Genomic DNA, 26,426 nt, shown 5'->3' with positions numbered 1-26,426 from the left:
GGGATGGCGAAGACGAAGCCTGGAAAAAAGGACCTTGATTCTTACAGCATTAAGGGCACCAACAAAATCGTCAGACGTATTGCTTTTTCATTCTTGTTGCTACTTTTTTGGCCATTCTTTGTTTTATTTTCCTGTTTTGGGGGATTTAGGGGCTCAATGCTTACTGCCCAGTTCGTTTTATGCTGCTATTGATCATAAAAATTCGATCTTGGGCTCTGATTCTTCCGTGGTTTGGGTTAATTTGTTGCTCCGGCTTGAATGTGAATGTTGTAATTGGATGTTGGAGTTGGTTGATAGTTGATTTTTTGCTTGATTTTTGTTTGAATTATGGTGTTTTGGAATGCCTGGTTTCTGCATTTGTGTTGTGCCCATTGTTTATATATGTTGCACTCATATTTCTTGCAAAAAAAAAAAGTAGTCTTTTTGCAAATGTGATTTGGGATTTCCTTGATGTTTGTATTACTAGTGTGTATAATAGTTCAGTTTAGCTGTTTTGTTTACGCTTCCTATGTTGAGAACATGAGCTTTAAATGGTTACTGCGCGTTGGGTGAAGTATGTGTTTGCTTTTGTATTATTGTTGACTGATGAAGACAATTTTGAGTCTTTTAACAAATCTTCTTTTTGAAGGTTTCATCCTTCGTGTATGGGCATGGCCATTGAAGAAGCGAAGAAATTGGACCATTTCTTATGCTCTGATTGTTCATCCGATGATGATGCCAAAAGGTCTTTAAACTCTTTTCCGGTGTCACCTGCTGATGAGAGAAAGGTACGAGCAGCGTCTCTATTTTGAATTGGAGTGATTAAGATATTATGTATTGTGGCTTTCCGCTTTCGAATATGTTTATAATACGACAACGGTCAGAAGATAACCTTGATTTATTCTCGATTCAATTTAGATGTAGACAATGATAGCTAGATAAGGTCATTGTGCTATATGTCGTCAACGACCAAAACATCGTGTTTGCAATTTGTGCACATTACAAATTAGCCTTTCCACTGATGAAATTCATGTTATGAAGTTAACTTGGCGACACTGCATTTCGATTTTCATTACTAGGTGGAGCCGAAGCGCAGAAAGAGGTGACACGTTGGTACAGAGGCATCACGAGGTTGTGCCCATTTCTTGCATAGCACAGCACATAGTAGCTCTAGCATATTTGTTTGTACAGTGACAGCGGCTTTTTCCCACGGATATCTATGGCTACCTTCGTTGTCTATTTACCGCGTCTGCACTGACTTGAGATATTTAACTCTTCGCCTCCTTATCGTGTGCACGAACGCGAATGGAGCGCTAAAAACACACGAAGCGTTGTCTTTATTAGGATGCAGAGGGTGTCTATTCGAAAATGTGTCGACTTGCTTCTTGTTTTTTTGTTACAAATGTTAGATTTTGAATCCTAGATTTGCTGAATTGCTTGAGTTTTGCTGAATGCAAAATCTATGGTGTTTCATGTTTGTTGTGTTTGATAGTTTTAGCCATTTATGCTTCTAATTTGCTTGCTTTGTCATGGCTGTGTTATAATGCCTTCTGCTAAACTGTGAAGTGTGTGTGTGTGTGTGTGAGAGAGAGAGAGAGAGATTCTTTATTTAAACCTTTAGGCATTGTCATGTGATTTGAGTTCTTACATTTATTGCTTAGTTTTGATAGATTTTGCAACTTTTAAAATTAGTTAATTATATTATTATTTTGACAATTTTCTCTCTTTAAGAAATACTATCATTTAATATACTTGGTTGATCACGTCTTTAATTATACTCTATTTGTCCCTATGTAGCTAAGTCGTATTCCTTTTTAGATTGTAACATGTCATTTTCTTTTAAGCAAAAAGTATTTTACTCTTTTTATTTTACTTTCTTTTTATCTCCGTGTCTTTTCTTCTTTTCTACTTTATTCACATTTTACTTAATTCATTTAAAATAATTTTTCTTTTAACTTTCGTATTGAAAAGAATTACATCTACTAAAAAGGATGGAGGGAGTACCTGGGATGATTGAATTATTTGCCATAAAATAATAGAGAAAAATGTTAAATTATGACTAAGATGACAGTACCCATATTTTAATTTTGTTTATGACATTTTAAATAAATTAATTAATTAAATTTAATGGAATGTAAAAGTTTAATAATATTGATAATAATTTTATAAAATAATGTGTGTAGCATACATAGCACGTAAATGAGAATTTTGTGGAGCTTATCTACTTGGAATAGTGTTATGATTAGATTGGGATCATATCTATAATAGATTTATTTCACATAATAATCAAGTATTTTCAATAATCATAAATCGATAGGATAGATCTTGAAATTTTATTTTCCAAATAATTGTAAAAAAATCATTTTTAATATTGCCAATTATCAAAATTAACATCCCTTCCTCTCAGGGTTTTGAATCCAGGAAAAAATCATCACTTTCCCCTTTCATCGCTTCCGATTTCGCCATTGCCAGATGCTTACGCGGTTGCAATTCAAAATTCTGTATCTGAATTGATTCGGTGAGATTTTCCGACTGTAATCGAATGCAAAAAGGTACGAGCTTTATTGATTCCACCAATTTCGATTAATTCGACCAATTTCGATGAATTCGACCAATGCTCGTAGAAATAGAATGAATTGGCTGTTTAGATTGCATTTCCATGGCTCAGCTCTCTGTTTAGCATAGTGTTTGGGAGGCTCTGCGCCTGTATAGATATGATTAAGCAAATTTTCGGCAAGCTTCCGAAGAAACAATCCCCAAAGCAGTCTCAGTTCGATTCCGACGCTTCAATTCTCGATTTGAATCCGAATTCGGTGAATCCGGGCCCACCACTGCCGGCCAGCAATGGCATGTCTCCCCCGTTGGCGCCTACGGTGCGCGGGAGCCCTACATTGTTGAATTACGTCTCCGCTTGCAAGGCGTTGCCGAGCTTGAGCGACGCCTCGAGCTCGGAACGGCAGAGTGTGTTCATTAAAAAATTGAATTTGTGCTGTGTGGTGTTTGATTTCACTGACTCCTCTTTGCATATGGAGGAGAAGGATGCGAAGAGGGGTTTGCTCCTCGAGCTGTTGGACTATTTCTCGTTGGTGAATTCGAAGTTCAGTGAGATTGTGATGAACGAGATCACGAAGATGCTGGTGGCGAATCTGTTCAGGGCGTTGCCTTCTATGAATCCGGATAGTAAGCTGGTGGGGGAAGTGTATGATCCGGAGGATGACGAGCCGGTCTTGGAGCCTTCTTGGCATCATCTCCAGCTCGTGTACGAGTTCTTCCTGAGGTTCGTGTCCTCCTCCGAGACGGATGCGAAGCTTGCCAAGAGATACATTGATCATTCTTTCGTGCTGAGATTGTTGGATCTTTTTGACTCGGAGGATCAGAGGGAGAGGGAGTACTTGAAGACGATTCTGCATCGTATATACGGGAAGTTTATGGTGCATAGGCCGTTTATCAGGAAGTCGATCAATAACATTTTCTACCATTTCATGTTTGAGTCGGAGAAGCATAATGGGATTGCGGAGCTGCTGGAGATATTAGGGAGTATTATTAATGGCTTTGCTCTGCCTCTGAAGGAGGAGCATAAGCTTTTTCTTGTGCGTGCGTTGATTCCACTTCATAAACCGAAGCAAATGTGCGCGTATCATCAGCAGCTGTCGTATTGTGTAACTCAATTTGTCGAGAAAGATGTGAAGCTTGCGGATACAGTGATCAGAGGTCTTCTGAAGTACTGGCCTGTGACTAATAGTTCGAAGGAGGTTATGTTTATCAGTGAAATGGAGGAAGTGTTGGAAACTACGCTGGCTCCAGAGTTTCAACGTGTGATGGTCCCTTTGTTCCATCAGATTGGCCGCTGCATCAATAGCTTCCATTTTCAGGTGGTGCTGATCTCATTTTTTCCACTTGTTTTGGTTAATAATTTGCTAAGTGGAAGCATAAAAATATATTCTTGGCATGCGATTAGAATCTCGTATTTTCCTGCTTAATTTATTTCATATTGCTTATTTCCATTTTTTTTCTGAATACATGATATATTGATTGCATACTCCATTAAGTTTTAGAAGAAAGTTTGAGCAGGGGGAATATCGCATACAGATTGAATTCCGTTAACTTCTTATCTCTAGTTTTTTTATCGCACACAATCATGGTCTAATGGTTTCCTTGAATTAAGGGAATATTTAATTTGATTAATTTGATTATATTTCTTAGCTTAGAGCACCATGTAAATTCATGATTGCAGAAAATTGAATCCAGAATCTAGGAATTCAGTTTGCTCCCTCTTGATTTGGGTAATGATTTGCAAAGTGGTAGCATAAATATGAGTTCTTGGCATGCAGATTAGAAGATCGTATAATATACAGATTTGAAATGGTTACTCTATTAGCATTTAGAAGAAAAGTTTGAGCAAGGGAATATGATATACAGATGTGGGGCCCATGAATAGTGAAGGGAAGGGAAGGGACGGTTAAAAGACGTGGGTTGTGGATGGCCTAAGCTGCCTTCTTTAACTACATTTCCACATAGTCTTCTATGCTTTTCTTTCACACACACACACACGCACAAACTCATTTCGAAACTCTGTTTTTTTTATCGTTTTCTTCTTCCAGAATACAAGAAAGATCAGATTGGGATTATTGGTATGATGTTCTAGCTCGAGTTAGTATCTAGCCATTTTTTAGATGGCTTGAGCTTTTATTCTCTTGCTCTATTGATCTGACGATTTTGGTTGATTAATCTAAACAGGGATTTGCTAATATACAATAAGAAATTAATCTTTTTCCAATCATCGTTTTGAACAGACACAATCATGATTTTTTAGAGTAATATCAATGAGAAATAACGAGAAATCATCATATTTGTCTCATTTGGTTAATCGTTGATTCGTTGTGTATGGAACAATTTATAGTGGTCAGTATAATACGATAAGCGTGATCAGTTGCTCCTGTAATGTAATGAAATTCCTTCTAATCTTGTTGACAGGTAGCTGAGCGTGCCCTCTTCCTGTGGAACAACGACAACATAAGAAGTTTGATCATTCAAAACCAAGATGTCATACTCCCTATAGTACTCCCGTATATTGAGAAGAGCATCCGTTGTCACTGGAACCACGCTGTCAAGAGTTTGACACGGAACGTGCGCAAGGTATTCATGGATGCTGATCAATCGTTCTTTGATCAGTGCTTGGCCAAGTTCAACGAATACGAAGCCAAGGAGAAGGAAATGCTGGAAAGACGAGTATCAAACTGGAAACGGTTGGAAGACATAGCCGCTGCCAAACCCCTCAGAAACGAGCCTCTGCCCGTGTCCATTTTCCCTTCCTCTGTCGCTATAGGGAGCTGAGGCGCTCGACTCCTCAAAGCAGCGAACGCTGTAGGCAAGAAATAAAGATCCAACCAAGATCCTTACCAGATCATATTTTTTCGTATTTGCAGGTGAATATTTGGAGATGCCGGTATGTTTCTTTTATTCGTTTTCGTCTAATTTGCTTCGAGGTTTAGCGTTGAGGGTTTAGTTTTCCTGAAACTAAACGTCCATTTTTTATTTAATTTTTTCCACGTTAATCACTGATGCAGAAAAAAATATGTTCATTTTGTAATTTAAGAAGAGGTGTGATGATCACTATTTGTAATGTATGCATCAGATGGTAATTCTACTTGCAAAGTGTTTATATGGTAATATTATCTGAATTTTAGATAAATCAATACTGCCTGAGCTTGATCAACACATGGAGAGGCACCGAGCAACAGAGGTGGACTAAAACATCCACCATTCTCCAGCTCCTCGTCTCGATCCAAGGCCTCGTGCTGAACTCGAGGCCTTACTTCAACGAGCCTGCCTTCGCGCCATTCAAAAACACGAAAAACTCAAAGCGTTCCAATCGCTACAACGAGAATGCTTTCATCCTCTCCTGCACCACTATGCAAAAGATCATCAACCGCCCGCCACAGAATTTTGAGGGCTTTGTGGTTGAGCATTTTCGACAGCGTGCTGCCCCGTTGATACAAGCCATCGATCGCTATCATCAGGGCCGTGTGGTGGCTGGCGAGTTAGGCATGACGTCGCCATCCTCTTCAGCTCCTAACGTTGCCGTTTCTGCAAATTTCAAGATCGGTTTGGAACGGATTCGAGGCCAGCTTGAGCAGGCCCTCGCCTCCCGTTCCATTCCCGTTCCAGCCAAGCCTATCGCTGCTGCTACCACAGCCGAGTCTGAGAAGAAGGATGAACACCGTAAAAAGGGGCTTCTCGGTAGAATCTCTAGCTTTCTTCGCAACAAGATTCGGAAAAAGAAACAAGTGAAGAGTAGTGCAATAGGGTTTAGGGTTTAGGCATTCTTTTTATGTCATCTTGACTAGTAGTAAGTGTTAGATTGTTATTCCCACATAAACATTAGATCAATATCATTAACATACAATTTATTACAGTTTATATTTAATTTGCCAACAAAATTGTATGTTTTGATCATGCACAGCACAAGGTAACCTTCTTGTGTGTTTTTTTATACTTATATGCATAGGGAGATGATCAAAATAAGGATGTGTTTAAATCCAAAAATGCAACCCAAATCTTAGCCCTTGGATTAGATGATCTAATGGTTAATAATTCATGTTAAGATCATTTTAGGTCATGCTTTGTTAGCATGACCTATAAATAAACTAACTATGACCTAAAAATATCCTACGTATGACTTTGTTCTGCGTTTTTGTATTTAAATCTGGTCTTTATAGATCAAAACCCTATATGTATATATGTTTTGATATAATATAGCTACTCAAAGATAAGCGTTTTTTCCTTTGTTTCTGAACCTTGGTTTTACATGGAGTATCTTACAATTAACATACTCTCTCCATCCAAAAAAATAGACAAAGCTGTAATGCATAATTGGTAAAGTAAGAAAGAGAGAGGAAAGATACGGTGAAACTGAAAGTAGTGTTACCGTATTGTGGAGTCCACATTTGGAATGATGAGTACAATTAGAATTAATTTAAAACTTTTCATTTTTAAAATTAGTCTAATTTTAGTGGACGGCCCAAAATAGTAAAACTTATCTATTTTTTGTGGACATAGGGAGTAATTAAGATGAATGGTTGCTTATTCAAAGATACTCGTTTTATTATTTCTCATGTGAAAGTTCATTGATGACAATGTACCACCAAGGACAACCGTTAGATTTAGGAGCAGATTCAACCTTATTAGCCTGCCACGTGGCAGACTTGTTTGCCTGTGTATCGTAGATTGCTTGATTATCGTTGATTTCATATTACAGATTGCTTGAAACCATACGCAAAGTATCGCAGAATATTTCATATGTATCGCAAATTGGTTGCCTAGATTGTCATTTTAACTATGGTGTCACCATAGTGCTTTGATTTCGTATCTCATATTGCTTTGAATCATATGTCGAATTACTTACATGTGTATCACATATTGCTTGCACACGTATTGCATATTGCATGTTAGTACTTATTATCACGTTGTCACTTTAAGAGTGGTGTCACCGTAACGCACCACTTTCTCTCTAATAAAAAAGATAAATGGACCTAATATTGAAATTGGATTTAAGTCACTCACTAAGGAGAAGGATTTTGATTTGTTGTCCACACTCCACAAAATTCCAAATTTCACTGAATTCATCACCTCTCTAGTCTACTCAGTAAGAAGTAAAGCGGAGAAACAAAAGTTTTTTTCTTTCTTTGAATGGCGAGACACAAAAGCTTCCATTGATGTAGAGTGACAATATCATCATTTAAAATTTGAGAATTAAGCTTGTTTTTGTAATCATATCCATAACTTATCACAAAACGAGACGATGCTAAGAAGTCAGGTTTGAGGGTTTGAGGCATACGGTGAGGTCGTCCATGGTGGGGCAGCCGAGGATTCTCAGCTCATGCTCGTTCGCTAGATGTAAGAGGCAAATGAAGCACAAATGAGTCGAGATGTCATTAATCGATGGTGCTGCTCTGCAGCTATCTGGGAAATTAGCCAACACTTGCTTGAAGGAGATAGACTCTTCCTGAAAAAGTGGAGTATGTGTTACTACAAATGTGATGGAAATAACAGTCTCTAAAATAGTAAAATGTAAACTACTTTACCTCAACTGGGCTTTGATCCAGTTGTTGTATATGGCCCCATAGTGTTTCCTTTAGCGCGTGAACATCAACTTGTTTCGATGTTTTATCGTACTGAACCTCAATCTTGCTCACCTGAGTACGAATCAAGTCGTATATAAGACACAGAGATGATGCATAAGTTACTACTTCTACTAGCTAGCATAGTTTGATTAAGAGACGGTGATAGACAAACAAACCTGTCGAGGTTGAGAAACGAGGGTGCTTGTCTCTTCAACATCACTATGAGCATGTCCGTCATCAAAGCCACCACCAAAATCATCTCCATCACCCCAAGATGCCGTTGCTTCAAACCCATCTCTTTGTTGATTTTCATTATCTAACCACAATAATTAGTGTCTCACTACCTCAGCATGTGATGAAAGAGATGAACAAGCAAAGATGTTTTTCTTATGGTTGGCTAGGATACAAAGCATAACAGTAAAACTTACCAAGTTTCTTCGTTCTAGTCCTTCCGAGGCACTGCATCAAAAAGTACAACAAAATGGATATTATTGTATCATCTCACACTAATGGAAAAGGTAAGTGTGCTATATGAAGTATACCAAAACATGAGGTAGCAAGAATAGCTTCACAAGATCCTCTGGTTGGTAGTGACAATCTTCGGGAAGTCTGGTGTTGCAGGGTGCTCTACTTGCTGGAAGTAATAACGACTTCGGATTCTTTGGAGGATCAAAGATTTGCGAAATGTCAGTATCGACAGTGTTTGAAAAATCAATATCCAAATCTGCTTTCTTCTTTTTTGCTTTCTTCAACTTTGGTGATCCACTTTCCTCAGCTGGAACCTCAGGTTCTGCAGAAGAAGTCAGCGTTTAATTTCAAAGCAAGAGACAAGCCGGAAAAAAAAGCCAGTTCGGGTGCATGGTGAAGCCTAGACCTTTAGTTTTCCGGAATTTCCAGTGATTGGGACCTGCCCAAGAATTTTGCTTGGTTGAAAACCCCAAACTTAAAAACAAATAGCTATCAACCTCCTTGGATCTGTCATCCTCATCGGGGTCATACACATATGACTGTTCGTCACCCTGCAAAGTAATGCATGCTGTCACATATTTTTCGTTCTGATAACTTGAAATACACAAAAGAAGGTGAGGAGGTTGAAGCAACAATATATCTACCACATAGGGAGCTTCATTCTGGCTTGGGAACGTTGTGTCCTGATTATCAGTAGCCTCGTCTATCACATTTGCTTCGTCATCATGATCATCGTCCCAAGCTCCATAGCCCCCAAACGTCTCAGCAGATACACCATCATCATCATCATCCCTGTCGAGAGGTTCATTAACTTGCCCAAACGAAGCTGACTCAGATTGTCTTCGGTTATCTGTGTCCAATTGATTCACTATAGCCATAAGGCTAGGAGATATTTCAGAGCTGCTAAGCATATCCGACACCATCTGCTCAATGCATTCTGAACAAAATTAAACAACATAATCAACAGGTATCAAGTCCAAACCAACCATTTTTATTAAACGAAACAGAAAAGGTAAAATCCTTGCAGGAAAATCCAGTCTGCAGCATTACTTACCACTAGCAAAAGACAGATCAATAACCTGAGCACCCTCATCTCGAGCCACGGGAGATGAACACTTCCCAGGTACTTCCAATGAATCAAAAAGGACCTGGCAGTTACCATAAACTCCAAGATTGTTCAGCAACAGACCCTTTGCTCCACCTTCGTCGAATTGTGCTGATGTCTGATGGTAGAGAGGATCCACCGCAAATGCAACTAAAATAAGAAAATGAAAGTCATGAGTACATATAGACTAAGTGACTAACACACACCAAATGCCATTCAGACATCAGAAGAGAGAATAATAACACCAGATATTACGAGAACTAATTGATAAATATTAGTAACCACTAGATGCAACTTACCATCAAATTTCTTTACATTTATGGCGGCAAAAGATGACTCCAGCGTTGACAAAGGTGACAACTGCATTGATAAATGCCAAATGCACAGGTTACTCAAATAACAACGTACTTGATCAACTGCTTAATACTTCACATTCCTTTTTCATCTCTCCCAAAATTAAAGTCCATTTCTAGTCAATGGTACAAAAGCTTTTTGACATTTAAGCCATTTAAAAATACTTTAAAAACATATCTACATAGGTGTGAAAAGGAAAAGTGAACTATCTTTGCAGGAGTACAGAATACAAGACAGACACTTAACCTTTCTCCCTTGCTCTTTCTTCTCATCACTTTCCCCTTGTCCAGCAGTGACATTGCCATCCTCGACAGCATCTGTATGAATAAAGTGTTAGGATTCAGGAAGCATACCAAAACCAGATGATACACAAAATGATGTGAATTTGGTATCAAATGTTCTTTTCTACTACATTTCATCCACATACCGACAGTCAAACTGAAGTAGTAAAACCTGAAAAGAGGAGGAAAACTCATAGACAATTAACAAAGGAACCATGAAGGTATGTGAAAGCTCACCTTTTTCATCTGCATGCCCAACCCGATTAATTCCTCCAAGAACTTTATACGCCTCAGAATGCACAGAATCCACTCTCATTGAATAAATCCTAACCCCAGCTTCAAGTGTACAACTAGCCTACAGTAGAGTTATACAGTTGAAGTTACAGATACTACTGAATGCAACTAATATCAACAAGAAGAATCCAAAGAAAATATGTGGTTTTTGCTTCCTAAAGAGTATGGATGAAGAACATTCAACATCAACCAGAATCACGTTTTTACTCAAAGGCGATGATAAACAAATTGCAAAGCTTTCTCCCCACAATCACGATCATCGTCAAGTTACAGAAACTAGTTCGATCATTGCAAAAATTCCACTTGACCTTTTGACCTGTTCAACTTAATAATCATAATCATGTTACAATCCTCTTAACCTATGTGATGAAGGACTGGTTTTTCTAACTTACGCTTCTCTTATTCGTATTTTCAACGTTAATTAACTGACGTTTTAGTCCAGAACACTTGATTAAACAAAACTAAGTCTTCATCTCTCAAATTGTTTTAAAAAGTGATGCTCAATTTCTCCCAATCACTGAATGCTTGTGCAATGAATTGCCCAAAATCCAATGCACTATCAAAGCATAGCTCCAAACTAGGGATTTAAAACAAAATACCTTCTGGAAATTGGTTTCAGTATCATCTTCTTCTTCGACCTTAACAATCTCGCAGAGATGATCGATCAAATTCAGCTCCCAAGTATTCTTCTGATTAATTTTCTGCACGCCAGAGATAAACACAATCGCCAATTAGAAATCAATTCGAAAGATTCAAAAAATCACAATTCAAAATCGAAAAAGCGCGGACATTTTCGCTAGCTAATTTGATGCAGTTGTGGAACAAATCGAGGATCTGTTCTTTCCCGAGGCACGAATCGGCCTCAGGCGAGACGGAGGTGGAGACGACGGTGGGCTTCCGGCGGATGGCGGCGGCACGTGCCGCACGTGCCTGAGCCCTTTCGAGCTTGTCGTCGTTGGAGCCGATTGCAAACTGCGGGCTCTTGATTGGGGAAAATGCAGCTCTTTGCTTCGAAATTGGGCTTAAGGATTCCCCCATTTTCCGGTTGCAGACGGCGGCCGGAATTCGTAGAGAGAAAATTATGAATAATTACTAGTAAAAGTTTTAAATATTAGGAGTAGTTCCAAATCCAATTCAAAAAAAGAAAGTTCATTAACAAAATTTAATATTTTCAATTTTTTACCTTGTTAGAAATAAATCCAAAGTCATTCCCAATCTTGCTATTTAATATTTTCATACAATCATTTACTAATCAATTTGTCTTATATCTATTTTAATTTAGCAAGCTATATTATACTACTCCGTACTAAATTCCACATTAATAGTATTAAGAATATAACAGAATTTAGAGATTAAAGTATTATTTTAGTAGGTTATAGTTCATATTATCATATTTATTCATGATGGGTCCTCTTTTAATGCTTATAATACCACAGTCCAAAATAAAAACTAAATATACATCCTTGAATTTTGAAATAAATGGATGAAATTAAAGCTCACAAATTTCAATAAATAATAGATAAAATATCAAAGGGTAATATGATAATATTTGTGAGCGTTTTTTTATATTAACATAGTGTATTACAAATATCAACACAGTTTTATTTATATTTTACCTACACTATATTGAGATTTTTTTGTTATATTTGCTGATAAAATCAGTTTATCAACATGAGAAAATTGAAATATAATTTATCAAATTTCATTATCCGAATATCGTCGGAACATATGCAATTGATATCTCGTTGGAATCCTTATAAAATTATCTTTAATTTAATATATTTTTTGCGAAAAATAATTTAAATCGAGAGAGTTACTTAAATTTAAAGTTTTGAGATAATTTTAATGAGAGAGAATTGACATTAATACTCTTTAAGTTTATTTAATAATTTTTTTAATTTAAAATATAATACATGTGACATTATTTCAACCACTAAATTTCTTAATCTAATAGGCCAAGATTTGATCTTAGTTTGTGATTGTTAATTAGTTAGTAATTGATCACTCCTCGTCTATAATATTAATATGTTTAGGCCACATATTAAAATCAAATAAGTATATTACTTGAATTTCTTTGGAAGGTGATAATTAATATCTAGAGGAGTTAGGATTGTTATTATGTTGAACTAGTATTAACATCCGAGTTATGCACGGAACATAAGAGTTTCAAATAATGAATATAAAATATAATAAATATATAGAAAATAAGAATTGAAAGCAACATGGAGATTTAGAAAAACAGAAATGTACTTATTGTTAGGTTTGGTATACTGAAAAGCATGTTTCGAGCATGTTTCGCGCGAATAGAATCTTGCTTGTATGTGTAAAACTCTACAATCCACTTTTAACCCGATTCAGTATTATTCGAACAGTTTCGCACGAATAGAATCAATATATTAGTACATTGTGTTTGTTTGTGCATTTATAAGATGTTTTGTAAACATTTAAATGTATAATAGGCAAACAAAGTCTAAGTCTTTTGCTTAGTAGACGGTTGTGGGCGACGTCCACTTTAAGGTAACACAATCAGGTTCTATGCAATGCTTTCCAAAAGAAAAAGAAGAATTTCACAACCCAGATAGACTTAGACTACCTATCGTGAAAGGTTGCAATGTCAATCCGATTATTTCTAAGCCTTACTCGAAATAAGATGACGTTGGTGTGGTATAGCACTCGAATGGATCTAACAGCAAGACGTGTCTTTATGCTATCTACTGAAAGACTAGGTCTTGATAAATAACTATTTCTTAATCTACGTACGTTAGCATTAAGCATACGGTATTGATTATGCACTACTTTGACTTATCAAATGGTGCGGGTTTTTTGCAACCCAATAATCCTGATATATTGGGTAGTGGTGATTAATATCTAGTGGTGTTAGGATTGCTATTATGTTGAATCGTGCGCGAGGTGAGTCTCGTTTGATAATGTCCTTAAGAGGAGCTCGAACAAGGTTTTATTATTCAGAAAACTGGCCAGTTGGAGTTTTATCACTCTATGAATAATACTGTAAATAAGTGTTTCTTGCTAAGTCTACTCTTGGAATTAATAAGATGTTAATTGATTAAGTCCATAGCAGACATTAATTAATGAACATTTATATCTTAAGCGCGGGAACTAAATAATATAAATAATGAAAACTCGGATTACTTGTAATTTCAGATTTGGATAAGGAGTGTAATATTACTTCTGTAGTGGCTACTCGTAATATTCCAATATAAGCTTGTATTAAATTGTGGGTTCAATTTAATTAGTAAAAAGCTAATTGGGGGAGCCCATATCCAAAACCTTCCATAGATCCCTGACTGGACCCAATATGAACTTAATATAAATAGGAGAATAAAAGAGACAGATTTAATGATTTTTAGAATGAAAAACACGTCTACTCCTAAAAAGGAGTAGGAGACATTTTTTTTATTATGATTTTCTCCTCCGTGAGTTTTTCAGCTCCTCCTCCGTGAGAAAGGTTTGTCTTCTTTATTCGATTCCTAGTATTTTGATAAGATCGGCCCACCCTGATATCGAGATACAGTTCGGGAACCAGTCTAGTATTGAAGATCATCGTGGAGAAGGCGCGAGCAATCGACGATTCTTTGGAGAATCAATATCGGTAACTCTAAACCGTAGAAATCATGTTTAGGATTTATATTTTCTAAGCATGAATTATTTGCGTTCTAGCATGCAATTATCTGTTTAACATGTGAATTGATTAATCGCATAATCGGTCAACTAGATCCGTGTCTAATTTATTTGTTTTGTACAAGTCTTCCGCTGTGTAGGGGCTCCAAACCCCAGCACTTATCTTGTCTCACTCAAAATGAAGAATTTACTACTCCCTAGTGAATGAAACATTTATGCAATTTTAATTTATAATCTAAAGGGAGTAAAAACAATAAAATTAATGAAAAAAATAAGATGTGTGATTAATGATCAAAGAGTATGAATTAATTAGAATAAGATATACAAATAAAGAAAATATGTGTGAGTAAAGATGTTTATTGAAAGTGCTATGCAAGTCATTAATCCAAATAAAAGGTAAATTAATATATAAATTTAATAGCTTAATTTATAAAAAATTAATTCGAAAAAAATATATGGAATATTAAAACATATCCACATTTAATATATGAATAATTTAAATCATAAAAATTTAAAACTTATTTGAGAAGTCAAGTTTGAAAATTTGTATTATCCAATAATCATATTTTAGTTGACTATTTATTTATTTCTTTTAATTCCAGACCGTAGCATAACTTAATATACATTACCAAAGACTAAATGAATTTTTTATATTGGAAAGAATAAATTTCTTACTTCCCGCCACATATACGTATAAAAAGTAAATTACTACTCTCACTTAAAATAACGATAATATTTTATGCATCTTGTTTGTTTTGAATAATGTGACAATTTACACTATTTTTTATATTAAGAAATTATACAAACTTTATAAGTTAGATTTAATTTTAAATAATATATAATTTCATCTTATTCCTTAGTTTAATCTATAAATTTAGTAATATTGTTTACTTAGAGGCGAACTATAATATAAGATTTAAGCACTTCAATTGAGTAAATATGGGATGAAAATTGCAAGCATTACATATATGTGTTTTTGTTTAGCTTGTGAATTAATTCAGAGAAAAAGTATTGCAATAAATGATTAAATCTCAATTTTAACCTAAACAAATGGAAGGCAAACTAAAATCTCTAGCATAATTCCAATTTAACTCAAATATAAAGCTAATTAATATATAAATTTAATGACTTATTTATAAAAAAAGTTAATGGTAGTGCACTATTTAAATGTGTTTTAAAACTTCTTGAAGAAGTTAGCATTTTATTGAGCTATTATTTGTCCAATTTTTCTTGTCTTAAAAAATTATTTTTGGATAGAAGACACCTCATCTTTCTTCCCTCCAAAAAGGGCATTAAGGTCTTTTCACCAAACTTGCACTTTAGATTAGGATAGGTCGTGTCCCAAGTATAGTTTGATAATATCCTCAAGTAAAACTTTAAATAAAGTTTTATTATCTGCAACCTAGCCAGTTAGAATTTTATTCCATGAATAATAAATAAATATTTTCATTGAATCCATTCCCGAAGTAAATAAGATATTAATTGATTATATCAGTAGCAGAAATTAATTAATTAATGGATATTTACATCTTAAGTGCGAAAAGTAATTAATTAAGCAAGGAAACCAAAATTACTTATAATTTCGGATTTGGATAGATAAGTCAATATAATTACTGTAGTGACTGATAATAATATTCAATTTGTGTTTGAATTAAATTGAGGTTCAATTTAATTAGTTAAAAACCAATTAGGTGTGGCCCGCGTCCAAATATATCACTAACTGAGCTCAATATGTAACTTAATAAATAGGAGAATAAATGAGAGACAGTGGGAATACACTGATAATTTTCGTCCCTCTTTGTGAGGCGCCGATTTTCCTTCTCTCACTCTATGTGAGATTTTTGTCTCTTCTTTATTCAAGTCCTATATATTAAACTGATTTTAATTTAAAATTATTAAATATTATAAATAAAGTAATAAATAATTAAAATAATATTAGTAGATAAGTAGACCTACTTTGAAATTGTTTATCTTCATTTCTGAGATACTGAAAAAATAAAACTTGAAGAATTATGTGCCATTTGTTTAATTATATGATTTACATGTGTTTTCTAATTTTTTTATTAATCATTAAATTTTACTTTTTCACTACACTATTTATTATATTTATTTTGCAATATTTTGATAATAAAGACAAATTAGTTAAAAATTAGATATTGGTCACAAAAATTTCAGACTTGAGCTATTAAATTAACAATGGGTTGCCCCAAACACATTAAAATAAAATCCTTGCTCCGTCATTTTTTGTAACAATATGGAATACTTTTTTTAATAATTCAAAACATATTTAAAAATTATGAATAAAGGCAAATACTTATTAAAATATTTACAAGCAATGTGACTAACGATTCATCTTGAAGCAATCACACGTAAATTAATTCTAAATTAACAACTAAATTCCCTACCACTTGTCGTCAATGACATGCTACTTCCTTATTTAGATAGTTTTCGGTAATGTTTTATTACACTTTTACTATTTTTAGTATAATTATGATAAAATTATATAACTGTAGCACTTGATATTATTTATAGTTTAATTAAAATGGCTTAATATTTTATCATACACTGTACTACCTCCGTCCTCCAAATTTTGACACACTTTGACCCGACACGGGTTTTAAGAAATGTAATGGAAAGTGAGTTGAAAAAGTTGGTAGGATGTGGGTCCTACTTTTAAAGTATTAGTTTTATAATAAAATGTGAGTAGGAATGAGTTAGTGGAATATGTGGTCCACTATAAAAAAATAGTAAAAAGTGAAGTGTGTCAAAATATGGGGACGGACCGAAATAGAAAACTGTATCAAAATTTGAGAGACGGAGGTAGTAATTAAAAAGTCATCTAAACTTTTCTATTTAAGTTAACTTAATAAACCTTTTCTAAGCTTTTCCATTATACTAATACCAAACTAGTGTTATCACCGATTGCTATGTAATCACACAGTCACATGCGCACACACCATTCTGCATTTAAAGATATTGTCTGTTCTATTATTATTTTTTAACAACACTTCATTCGTCTCCTAATAATTGTCCACTTTAATTCAGACCGGATTTTAAGAAATATAAAACAAAGTGAGTTGAAAAATTAATAGAATATGAGTCTCACTTTTATATATTAGTTTTATAATAAATTTTGAGTGGAATGAGTTATAGGACTATGAGGCCCACTTACTATTTAAGGTAAAAAGTAAAAGTGGAAAATTAATGAGTATTAGACGAAAATGGCAAAAAATGAACAATTAATGGGGACGGAGGGAGTACTAAAAAAAGACAACGAATATACTGTCACACGTGCACATAACAATCAGATTTCAGGATTGTATTTTTGTTACACTTTTTAACAACAATAACAGATAAATACTCCCCCCTTCCATAAAATGTTGTCCAAATTTGATTTGACACGGATTTTAAGAAATATGAAAAAAAATGAGTGGAAAAAGTTAGTGGAGTGTAGGTCCACGGCGGCAGCGGTGCAGGAGGGCCAACGGCAGCGGAAACGGAATAAAGAGAAGGAGAGCCGACGGCGGTGGCGGTTGGACTCGCACACCGGCAAGCCCGCTACCTGAGAGTTACGAGAGAGAGGGGTGACCGGCGACGGCGGTTGGGTGGCGTGGAGGAGTCCTCAAGCCGGGTGGCCAAGAGGTGGAACCGCGAGAAGGAGAGAAAGGCGGCGGTCATGGCAAGTAAGGCATAGCAGCACCGCGAGGGAGAAAGGTAAAATAAAAAATCTGTTTAGTGAATATTTGGGCTTTTATAAATTGTTGCTTCTCTAAATTGGGTTTTTATTTGTATATTCTTAAATATAAATATTTTTATCTCATTTTTGTTCTCTATTATATTTTATTTATTTCACTCATATCAGATTTAAAATTGTATAAAATTGTTTGTCAATTTAGAGATGCTTCACAAGCTAAACAATAACACAAGCTAAACAATACTACTAAATTTTTAGATTAAATTATACTCATATTCAAAATTAAACTTAACTTATAAAGTTTGTATAACTTCTTAATATAAAGAAGTGTAAATTGTTACATTATTCAAAACAACAAAGATGCATAAAATATTATCTATATTTTAAGTGATATTTACTTTTTATACGTATATGTGGCAGGCAGTAAGATTTATTCTTTCTAATATCAAAAACTCATTTAGTCTTTGACTATATATAGTTTGAAATTAAATAGAAGAAATAAATAATCAACTGATTAGATAATACAAATTTTCTAACTTGACTTCTCAATGAAGTCTTAAATTTTTTAAATTCATTTAGTCTTTGACCATGTATAAAATGTGATTATTGGATAGTACTAATTTTCTAACTTGACTTCTCAAAGAAGTTTAAATTTTTATTATTTAAATTATTCATATATTTAATGTGGATATGTTTAATATTCCATATATTTTTCAAATTAATTTTTTTAATTAAGCTATTAAATTTATATATTGATTTACCTTTTATTTGGATTAATGACTACCATAGCACTGTCAATAAACATTTTTACTCACACATATTTTCTTTATTTATACTGTATGTCTTATTCTAATTAACTCATATTCTTTTATCATAGTTACATATCTTCTTTTTGTCATTAGTTTTTATTGTTTTTACTCCACTTAGATTATAAATTAAAATTGTATAGATATTTCATTCATTTGGGAGTAGTACATTCTCCGATTAGAGTAAGACAAGATAAGTATATTTTTGTTTTTTAAAATTTTCACATTTCATTAAATTCATAATTTCTTTATATTTATTATGTTTTGTATCTATTACTTGAAATTTTTATGTCCTAGCATAGCAAAGGTGTTAATACTAGTACATACATTTGTCATAGTAGTTTACATGAGCTAGAAGCACTTATTATTACAGAAGTGTTTATGTATTTAGGCAATAAAACCATACATATGGATCAAACCTTATTGATAGGAATAGCCCAAAGAGGGTTTTTCTTTTGCAATACTAGTCCAAACACATCTTCTCTTTGAAATTGTTTGGATTCAGTCCCTTGTTGGAGTTTCCAGTCAAAGTTATGACACAGTGTTGCTATCATGCAGTGCAACATGCGGCTAGCAAGTGGCATGCCTGGACAAATTTTCCGTCCAGAACCAAATGGAATTAGGTTGAAATGATGCCCTCCAAAGTCTATATCGTTATCTAAAAATCGTTCAGGCTCAAATCGATCCGGATTGTTCCATATGGCGGGATCTCTGGAAATAGCCCAAGCATTGATAAATATTTTTGCATGTTTGGGAATTACATATCCATTTATCTTGGTTTCATCTTTGGCTACATGGGGAGCTAACAGGGGTGCAGCTGGGTGATAGCGGAGCACTTCTTTGACAGTAGCCTGCAAGTAAAATTTAGTAATACATTCGAAAAATTGTTATAACGATGATATGGAATTTTGCAAAACGATTCATACAAAACCCCGAGGATCGATGCGAATTAATTGAAGTTGCTAGTGTGGGCATGCCTGCAAGTATGGGAGTTTGGAGATGTCTGATTCTTGGAGGATGCAAGTTTGGTCTCCAAGAAGATTGTTGAGCTCTGCTTTGAGTTTTGCTAGTTTGTCGGGGTGGAGTAGCAATTCTACCATGGCCCACTCTGCTGTGGCTGCACTTGTATCCGATCCTGCAATGATCAGGTCCTGAGGGGTAAAGTAAAAGGAGTTAGCATTGAAAAGAAAGAAAGAAAGAAGAATCATATGCTGACCACAAACATATGCTTGATTTCTTCAATGCTCAAATCATATTCATTTCCTTGCACAATGTCCAGGAGGGTTTCAAGAGAATCATTGGTCCTGTGGTAATCGGAGGCGGTCCGGGCTTGCAACCGTTGATCGATTAGGGTTTGGATGAGTGCCATCAAAGTCCGGAGATGATAAGTGAGGTTCCTCCTGAGTCCCTGCGGATCAAAGGGAGCAAGCAAGGGAAAGAAATCTGCGAGATTGGGAGCTCCGGCGAGCCTGGTGAGGGAGTTGACATGCTCCCTCAGATCCCTTCTGTTCCCGATCTCAATCGCGAAAAGCGTCCCGAACATGAGGTTGGACATCGTGGCAAACGTGGCTTCTCCGACGTTCATAGGGGCGCCGCAGCGCTCGCTGACGTGTGCGGCCAGCTTCCGCAGCCGCTCCTGCCGGAGGTGCTGGCTGGCCTGGAGCGCCGCGGGAGAGAAGAGGTGCTCCTTCGAAATGCGGCGGAGCTTCCGCCACTGGGCGGAGGCGGTCGACAGCAGCCCCATCGACATGCGCTCGTGCCCCAGGACGCACACCGCTTCCGCGCTGAACGGCATCGAGAAAACGAGGCCTTGTCTCTGCAGGATCTCCCGCGCCATCTCCGGCGACGAGACCACTCCCACGAATTGGGTCCCGAGCTTCAGGGACATCAAGGGGCCGTACCGCTTGGCGAGCTCAGCCAGGGACTTGTGCGGGTTCCGCCCCAGTTGCAACACATTGCCCAGGATCGGGAGACAAGGCGGCCCCGGAGGGAACCTAAGTCCACGCCGATGCCGCCATGGGTCCAACCACCTAGTGTGGACCACCCATGCGGCTGCCATTGCCAACCCCAACCAAGCAAGAATATTGTTAACTTGCATTATATTCTTTTTTCTGCAGGCCTTTCTTCTTTCTACCTCGCCCTCCTATTTATAATACTGTCTATTATAGTACTACGACATTAGTTTAATTCTGCGCCGTTGAGACTACGGAGTACTTCGTTTTATTTTATATTTTTTGATGGTTAAATGAATATTAATTTAAGGTCGCGCCACGGAGGACTCGAACTCGAGATTTTTGGTCTCCGAAATTATTAACTTACACACACAAGACTATGGATGGAACTTCTTGATTATATAATGTTAATACCAAAATTATATTGCAAGTTGTAATGAAATCAAGTCATGCCACAAACAAATTAAAGTTTATGGACTAGCTATCTCCACATGTTGATCTTTAATAAAGACTAGTGTCAGACCCGTGCGATGCACGGTCCAATTCATTTTCTACTTGTACTAATTTGAAACATGAGTCTAGCATTTCCAAAATAAGAAACAATATCGTTATAAGTTCTAAACTCACAAATGTATATAATTAACAATTTACTATACGATGAAATGCTAAAGTAATATATTGCGTAAACATAAAATATTACGAGGAACAAAAATTAAAGAACAAACGAATTATACCATGATGATAGTGGATAGCTCTAAAACATCAGGCATTGCAAGCGCTGAGGATTCAAGAGAAAAGATTTATAGGGATGAATATTGTTCATTTAATTTTAAACGCATAATCATTGTGAGAATTAATGTGCCAACCACAATTTTCTAATTATTAGTCGAGCTGTTTTTTTTATATATATAACTTTTGGGATGATTTGCACATAAATGCCATGGTTATTATTTATAAAAACTAAGACAATTCAAATACTCCAAATTAAATGATAAGGCTAGATACCAATAATCAAAGCGTTTTTTTTTTCTACTATTAAACAGCCGTCAAATCTAACTATATAATAATGTCATCAAAGCCAATTAATTAACAACTGATTAAGAAAATGAAACTAACACTACAAAAAAGTGACAGAATTACTGACAGCAGCAGAAATTTTAAATAGTGACGGATAAGTGACTGAAAAGCATCAATCTTAATTGGTGACTATTTAGTCAGTCACTAATCCGGATTCACCATGGTGGCCTCCTTTGATTTCTGTCATTGTAACTTTAGCGACGGATTTGTTCGTCGCTAATATTTTCTATTGACAAGCTTTGTATTGACGGATCTGTTGATACTTAACCTTAACCTGTCAAGTGCCTAAATTTGCCTAAATTTCATGGAGTGACGGATAATTCCGTCACTAAATTGCGACAATTTTTTTTTTAGTGTAATACTATTATCCTAATGATGCTATGGAAACGCCATAATGCATATAAATCTATTATAACTTTAACTGCCATAATTTATTACCGTGTATATTTATGAAAATAAAAACTTGAATTAAAAATTAACTTTTTTTTCCAAAACCAATTAATCGTCCGCCAATCAATGGCATATTAAATGTCCATAAATATTACTCCGTATTATAAATTTTATAATAAAAATAACAGTAATATTTAAAATTAAAGCCAATGGGTGAACCGTTTTCTCTAATCTTGATATCTACATTAATCATGACCTAGTTTGTAAATATTCAAATTCAATCCATAAATTATAAATATTTTAAAATAAGACCAAAACTTGTTAAATTAAAAATCCTACTATTTGTTTCATGCTCACTAATCACTATTCTACAGCCTGCTTATTTTGTCTTTTCCTGAAAATAAATACTCCTACTACTAATTAGGGAGTACTTTAATTAATTTTGTTACATTTTAAATTCATGATCCAAATACGATAAAAGACCGCTAATTAAACAAAAATAGAGTACTATATTTTATACAACATTAGTTTAATTCCTGCCGTTCAGACTATGGAACTTCTTGATTATATAATGTTATGTCAATACTTAGTACCAAAATTATATTACAAGTTGTAATGAAATCAAGTCATGCCACAAATAAATTAGAGTTTATGGACTAAAGATTATCATCTAATTCACAATTGGCTTTTAGTTTTGACTTTGCAATTATTTATGATAATAAACTATGAAATTGAATACCTGCTTTAAATGTTCTAACAAAACTAAGATGTAGTATGACCCAAATATAAACCTTTTCGTCTTGATTTCTAGATTTACCTAGCTATATTTAGGGATGTCAATTGGGCTAACCCGCTCGTGTTCGGGCCAATCCATTCGGGTTTTCGGGCTATTTGGATGCTGGTTATTCGGGCTGTGAATTTCTCGGGTTATAAATTTTCAGCTCTAAACCTAAATCTTGATATCTAGATTAATCATCTAATTCACAATTGGCTTTTAGTTTTGACTTTGCAATTATTTATGATAATAAACTATGAAATTGAATACCTGCTTTAAATGTTCTAACAAAACTAAGATGTAGTATGACCCAAATATAAACCTTTTCGTCTTGATTTCTAGATTTACCTAGCTATATTTAGGGATGTTAATTGGGCTAACCCGCTCGTGTTCGGGCCAATCCACTCGGGTTTTTAGGCTATTTGGGTGCTGGTTATTCGGGCTGTGAATTTCTCGGGTTATAAATTTTCGGCTCTAAACCTAAATCTTCGGGTTTCGAGCTAACCCACGGGCTATTCGGGTCAATAGTAATCTTATATGTTACTTTCTATGCAATCAAATATTCTAAATTATTAAAAAACAAATTGTCGCAAATAGTAAAGTATTATCAAATAATATCGTTTAATTAATACTACAAGTAAATGGAAATCATGCATTTCATATAACCTTAACTTTCAATTTGAGAGAGAAGACATAATTACCATATATTCTTCATATCAATATTGTATTTAATATTGATATTACCAAATGTACTTCATATAAGTATATAATCCAAAATTTTAATTATATTTTTATATTAAATGCTCAACCCGTGGGCTAACCCGCAACCCACCCGGGCCAGCCCGCATAACCCGCCGACCCAAACGGGTTAGCCCATGTAGCCCGCTTTTGAATATGGGTTGCGATTTTCCAACCCTAATCCTATGATTTTACCGGGTAATTCGGGTCGACCCGTGAGTTTCGGGCTAGATTGACATCCCTAGCTATATTGATAACATAGACGTGAGATAAGATTTAGTTAGTGGTTTACTTTTTTTACTCTATATAGGAGTACATTTCTAGATTTATATATACAGAGTTGTGATCAATGTCGAACTATTCTTAAAGATTGAACTAGAGATCAAATTTGGGTCATCCATTTTTATTAATCTTGTGGTTAGGATTAATTTACAATTAATTTAATATTTTATTCAATAAATACTTTTTTAATTTTAATATTTTTAAATTTTTTAAATTTTTTTTAAATATTTTTGTTTTAATATTTTTTATTCAATAAAAACTTGTTGGAGTAAATAATGAACTATATTCACTAATGAACTATAAATAATGAACTAAATGAAGTATGTTATGAAGTAATTTTGACATGTTATTGAAATACATTAATGAGACAACAAATTTTAGTGTTAAACGTTAAGCGGTAGTAATGAACTATATTCAATATATAATGAACGTATGATCTAGCATTTTGAGTTATCGCATGAGCTGCATGCTTTAATTTAAAAATATATGCTTCTTTTCGGCCATTAATAAATGGTACTCCCTCCATTCCATAGTAATAGAGTCATTTTGCCATTTTGGTACGTTCCATAATAATAGAGTCATTTTCCTTTTTAGTAAAAGTCAACACATTTTTCCACACCTACTTTACTCTCTCATTACTTTTTTTCTCTCTTCATCTCTCTACCTTTTTCATTTTTCACTTTATTCTCCCTTTATTTAACTCACCTAACACAATTTTTTTTAATCTCCATACCAAAAAGAAACCTTATTCATTAGGAATAGGAATAGCCCAAAGAGGGGTTTTCTTTTGCAATACTAGCTGAACAAGTTGTTAATATCCATGTACAATAACCAAGTGAACACAGCCCATTAATTATTACTACCAAGTAGGGATGTCAGTCGGGCCAGCCCATCGGATTGCGGGTCAATCGGGTGCGAACTTTTTCTGGATTATAAAAGTTCAGCCCTAACTCTAAAAGCTCGGGTTTTGGGATAGCCGAACGGATTAATCGGGTTGCTACCGATAAAATTAACATAAGATCAATCCAATAAATAATGGTGAAAATTAGTTATATTTATAAAATTTAAAATATTTAATGATGATAAATTTGAGATATATGCTTAAACTCAAACATAAACATGATCAAATACTAATATTTGAGATTCATGCAAAATAAAACATAAACATCAAGAAATTTTAAAACATGTTTTAGAAATTAAAAATATTTTTTTAGTGAATTTGAAGTTTCTAATTTATTTATCTATTATTATGTTAATAAAAATTTAATATATAATTTATATATTTAATATATAAAACAGGAAGTTATTTTTTAGTAATTTATATCATAAAATAATCAATGAAGTGTCGAATTAGAGTCAAACAAATAGAACAATAGAAATTTTATTGGATATCCGGGCCAGTCCATCGAGTTTTCGGTTTTGACCCAAACAGATTGTGGGTTAATAGGATTGTAATTTTATCGGGCTAGAAATTTCTAGCCCTATCCTATAAATTTGACAGGCTATTCGGGCCAGTATCACTTATACGTGGAGTACTACTTTGATATAGCTAGTATATCAAAAAAATGACGCATGTTGTTTTTAGTGTTTCTTCTGAAGCATGTTTTTGTGACACCGGGATTTAGTGATAATTCCGCTGCCCTCTTCCAATTTCTGATATTGGCTTGCCACTCGATGCAATTTTAAAATTAATGTGAGAAAGAACTTTTTTCAATAATGGAAATGTGACATTTTTTGCATAAAATTCTAGTTTCACATATGTTTTCTAATTATTTTTAACTTTCATTCAATTATACTACCTCCGTCTCTGAAAATTTTGTCCCATTTTTTTATTTCCGTCGTCCATCAAAATTTGTCTCATTTCACTTTTACCATTTTTTGTAGTGGACCTCATATTCCACTATCTCATTCCTACTCACATTTTATTATAAAACTAATATATAAAAGTAGGACTCACAATCCACTAACTTTTTCAACTCACTTTCCATTACATTTCTTAAAATCCGTGTCGGGTCAAAGTGGGACAAATTTTGAGTGACGGAGGTAGTATTTTTTCACTACACTATTTATTATATTAATTTTGCTATATTTTAATAATAAAGACAAATTAGTTAAAATTTAGAAGCAATATCAAAATGATGACGATTCATCCTTAGGCAATCACACGTAAACTAATTCTAAATTAACAACTAAATTTCCTAACACTCGTCGTCAATGAAATACTACTTCCTTATTTAGATAGTTTCCAAATATTTAATTTCACTTTTACTATTTTTAAGTACAATTATAACTTTGGTGTATTAAATAATAGAGAAAACTACTCCCTCTGTTCGGAAATAAAAGTTCCGTTTTTCCATTTTAGTCCATTCGCAAAAAGGAGTCCCGATTCACTTTTACAATAGGGTCTCACATTTTACTAACTAATTTCACTCACATTCATTTAAAACTAATATATCCTATCCCACTAAC

At 34.5% G+C, this 26,426-nt stretch overlaps 4 protein-coding genes and 1 long non-coding RNA gene across 5 annotated transcripts; 3 read left to right on the top strand and 2 right to left on the bottom strand.

The window, feature by feature from the left end:
* Window positions 1-627: 627 nt before the first annotated feature.
* LOC125197546 lies at window positions 628-1,340 on the top strand. Its single transcript, XR_007172093.1, has 2 exons — window positions 628-767; window positions 1,059-1,340. It is a non-coding gene; the product is annotated as an uncharacterized LOC125197546 (long non-coding RNA).
* A 977-nt stretch (window positions 1,341-2,317) lies between these two features.
* LOC125191865 (serine/threonine protein phosphatase 2A 59 kDa regulatory subunit B' gamma isoform-like) lies at window positions 2,318-5,649 on the top strand. Its single transcript, XM_048089292.1, has 2 exons — window positions 2,318-3,851; window positions 4,954-5,649. Exons 1-2 carry the CDS (start codon window positions 2,694-2,696, stop codon window positions 5,311-5,313), a joined length of 1,518 nt encoding a protein of 505 aa, XP_047945249.1. The 5' UTR covers window positions 2,318-2,693; the 3' UTR covers window positions 5,314-5,649.
* On the top strand, window positions 5,420-6,299 carry LOC125195551 (putative ubiquitin-conjugating enzyme E2 38). The gene is made up of 2 exons (XM_048093690.1): window positions 5,420-5,425; window positions 5,667-6,299. The coding sequence occupies exons 1-2, from the start codon at window positions 5,420-5,422 to the stop codon at window positions 6,297-6,299; spliced, it is 639 nt and encodes a 212-aa protein (XP_047949647.1).
* Window positions 6,300-7,583: 1,284 nt separating this feature from the next.
* On the bottom strand, window positions 7,584-11,642 carry LOC125196742 (condensin complex subunit 2-like). Its single transcript, XM_048095356.1, has 13 exons — window positions 11,394-11,642; window positions 11,204-11,305; window positions 10,548-10,665; window positions 10,276-10,346; window positions 9,975-10,035; window positions 9,625-9,825; window positions 9,215-9,507; window positions 8,977-9,121; window positions 8,645-8,892; window positions 8,531-8,561; window positions 8,279-8,418; window positions 8,064-8,174; window positions 7,584-7,984 (listed from the first exon to the last, which is right to left on the bottom strand). Exons 1-13 carry the CDS (start codon window positions 11,640-11,642, stop codon window positions 7,784-7,786), a joined length of 1,971 nt encoding a protein of 656 aa, XP_047951313.1. The 3' UTR covers window positions 7,584-7,783.
* Window positions 11,643-19,156: 7,514 nt separating this feature from the next.
* Window positions 19,157-20,841, bottom strand: LOC125192396 (carnosic acid synthase-like). Its single transcript, XM_048089936.1, has 3 exons — window positions 19,960-20,841; window positions 19,721-19,894; window positions 19,157-19,594 (listed from the first exon to the last, which is right to left on the bottom strand). Exons 1-3 carry the CDS (start codon window positions 20,839-20,841, stop codon window positions 19,157-19,159), a joined length of 1,494 nt encoding a protein of 497 aa, XP_047945893.1.
* Between the last annotated feature and the right edge of the window lie 5,585 nt (window positions 20,842-26,426).

Source organism: Salvia hispanica, chromosome 6, assembly GCF_023119035.1.
Source record: "Salvia hispanica cultivar TCC Black 2014 chromosome 6, UniMelb_Shisp_WGS_1.0, whole genome shotgun sequence".
NCBI lineage: Eukaryota > Viridiplantae > Streptophyta > Magnoliopsida > Lamiales > Lamiaceae > Salvia > Salvia hispanica.
This window is presented reverse-complemented; position numbering and strand designations above follow the sequence as displayed.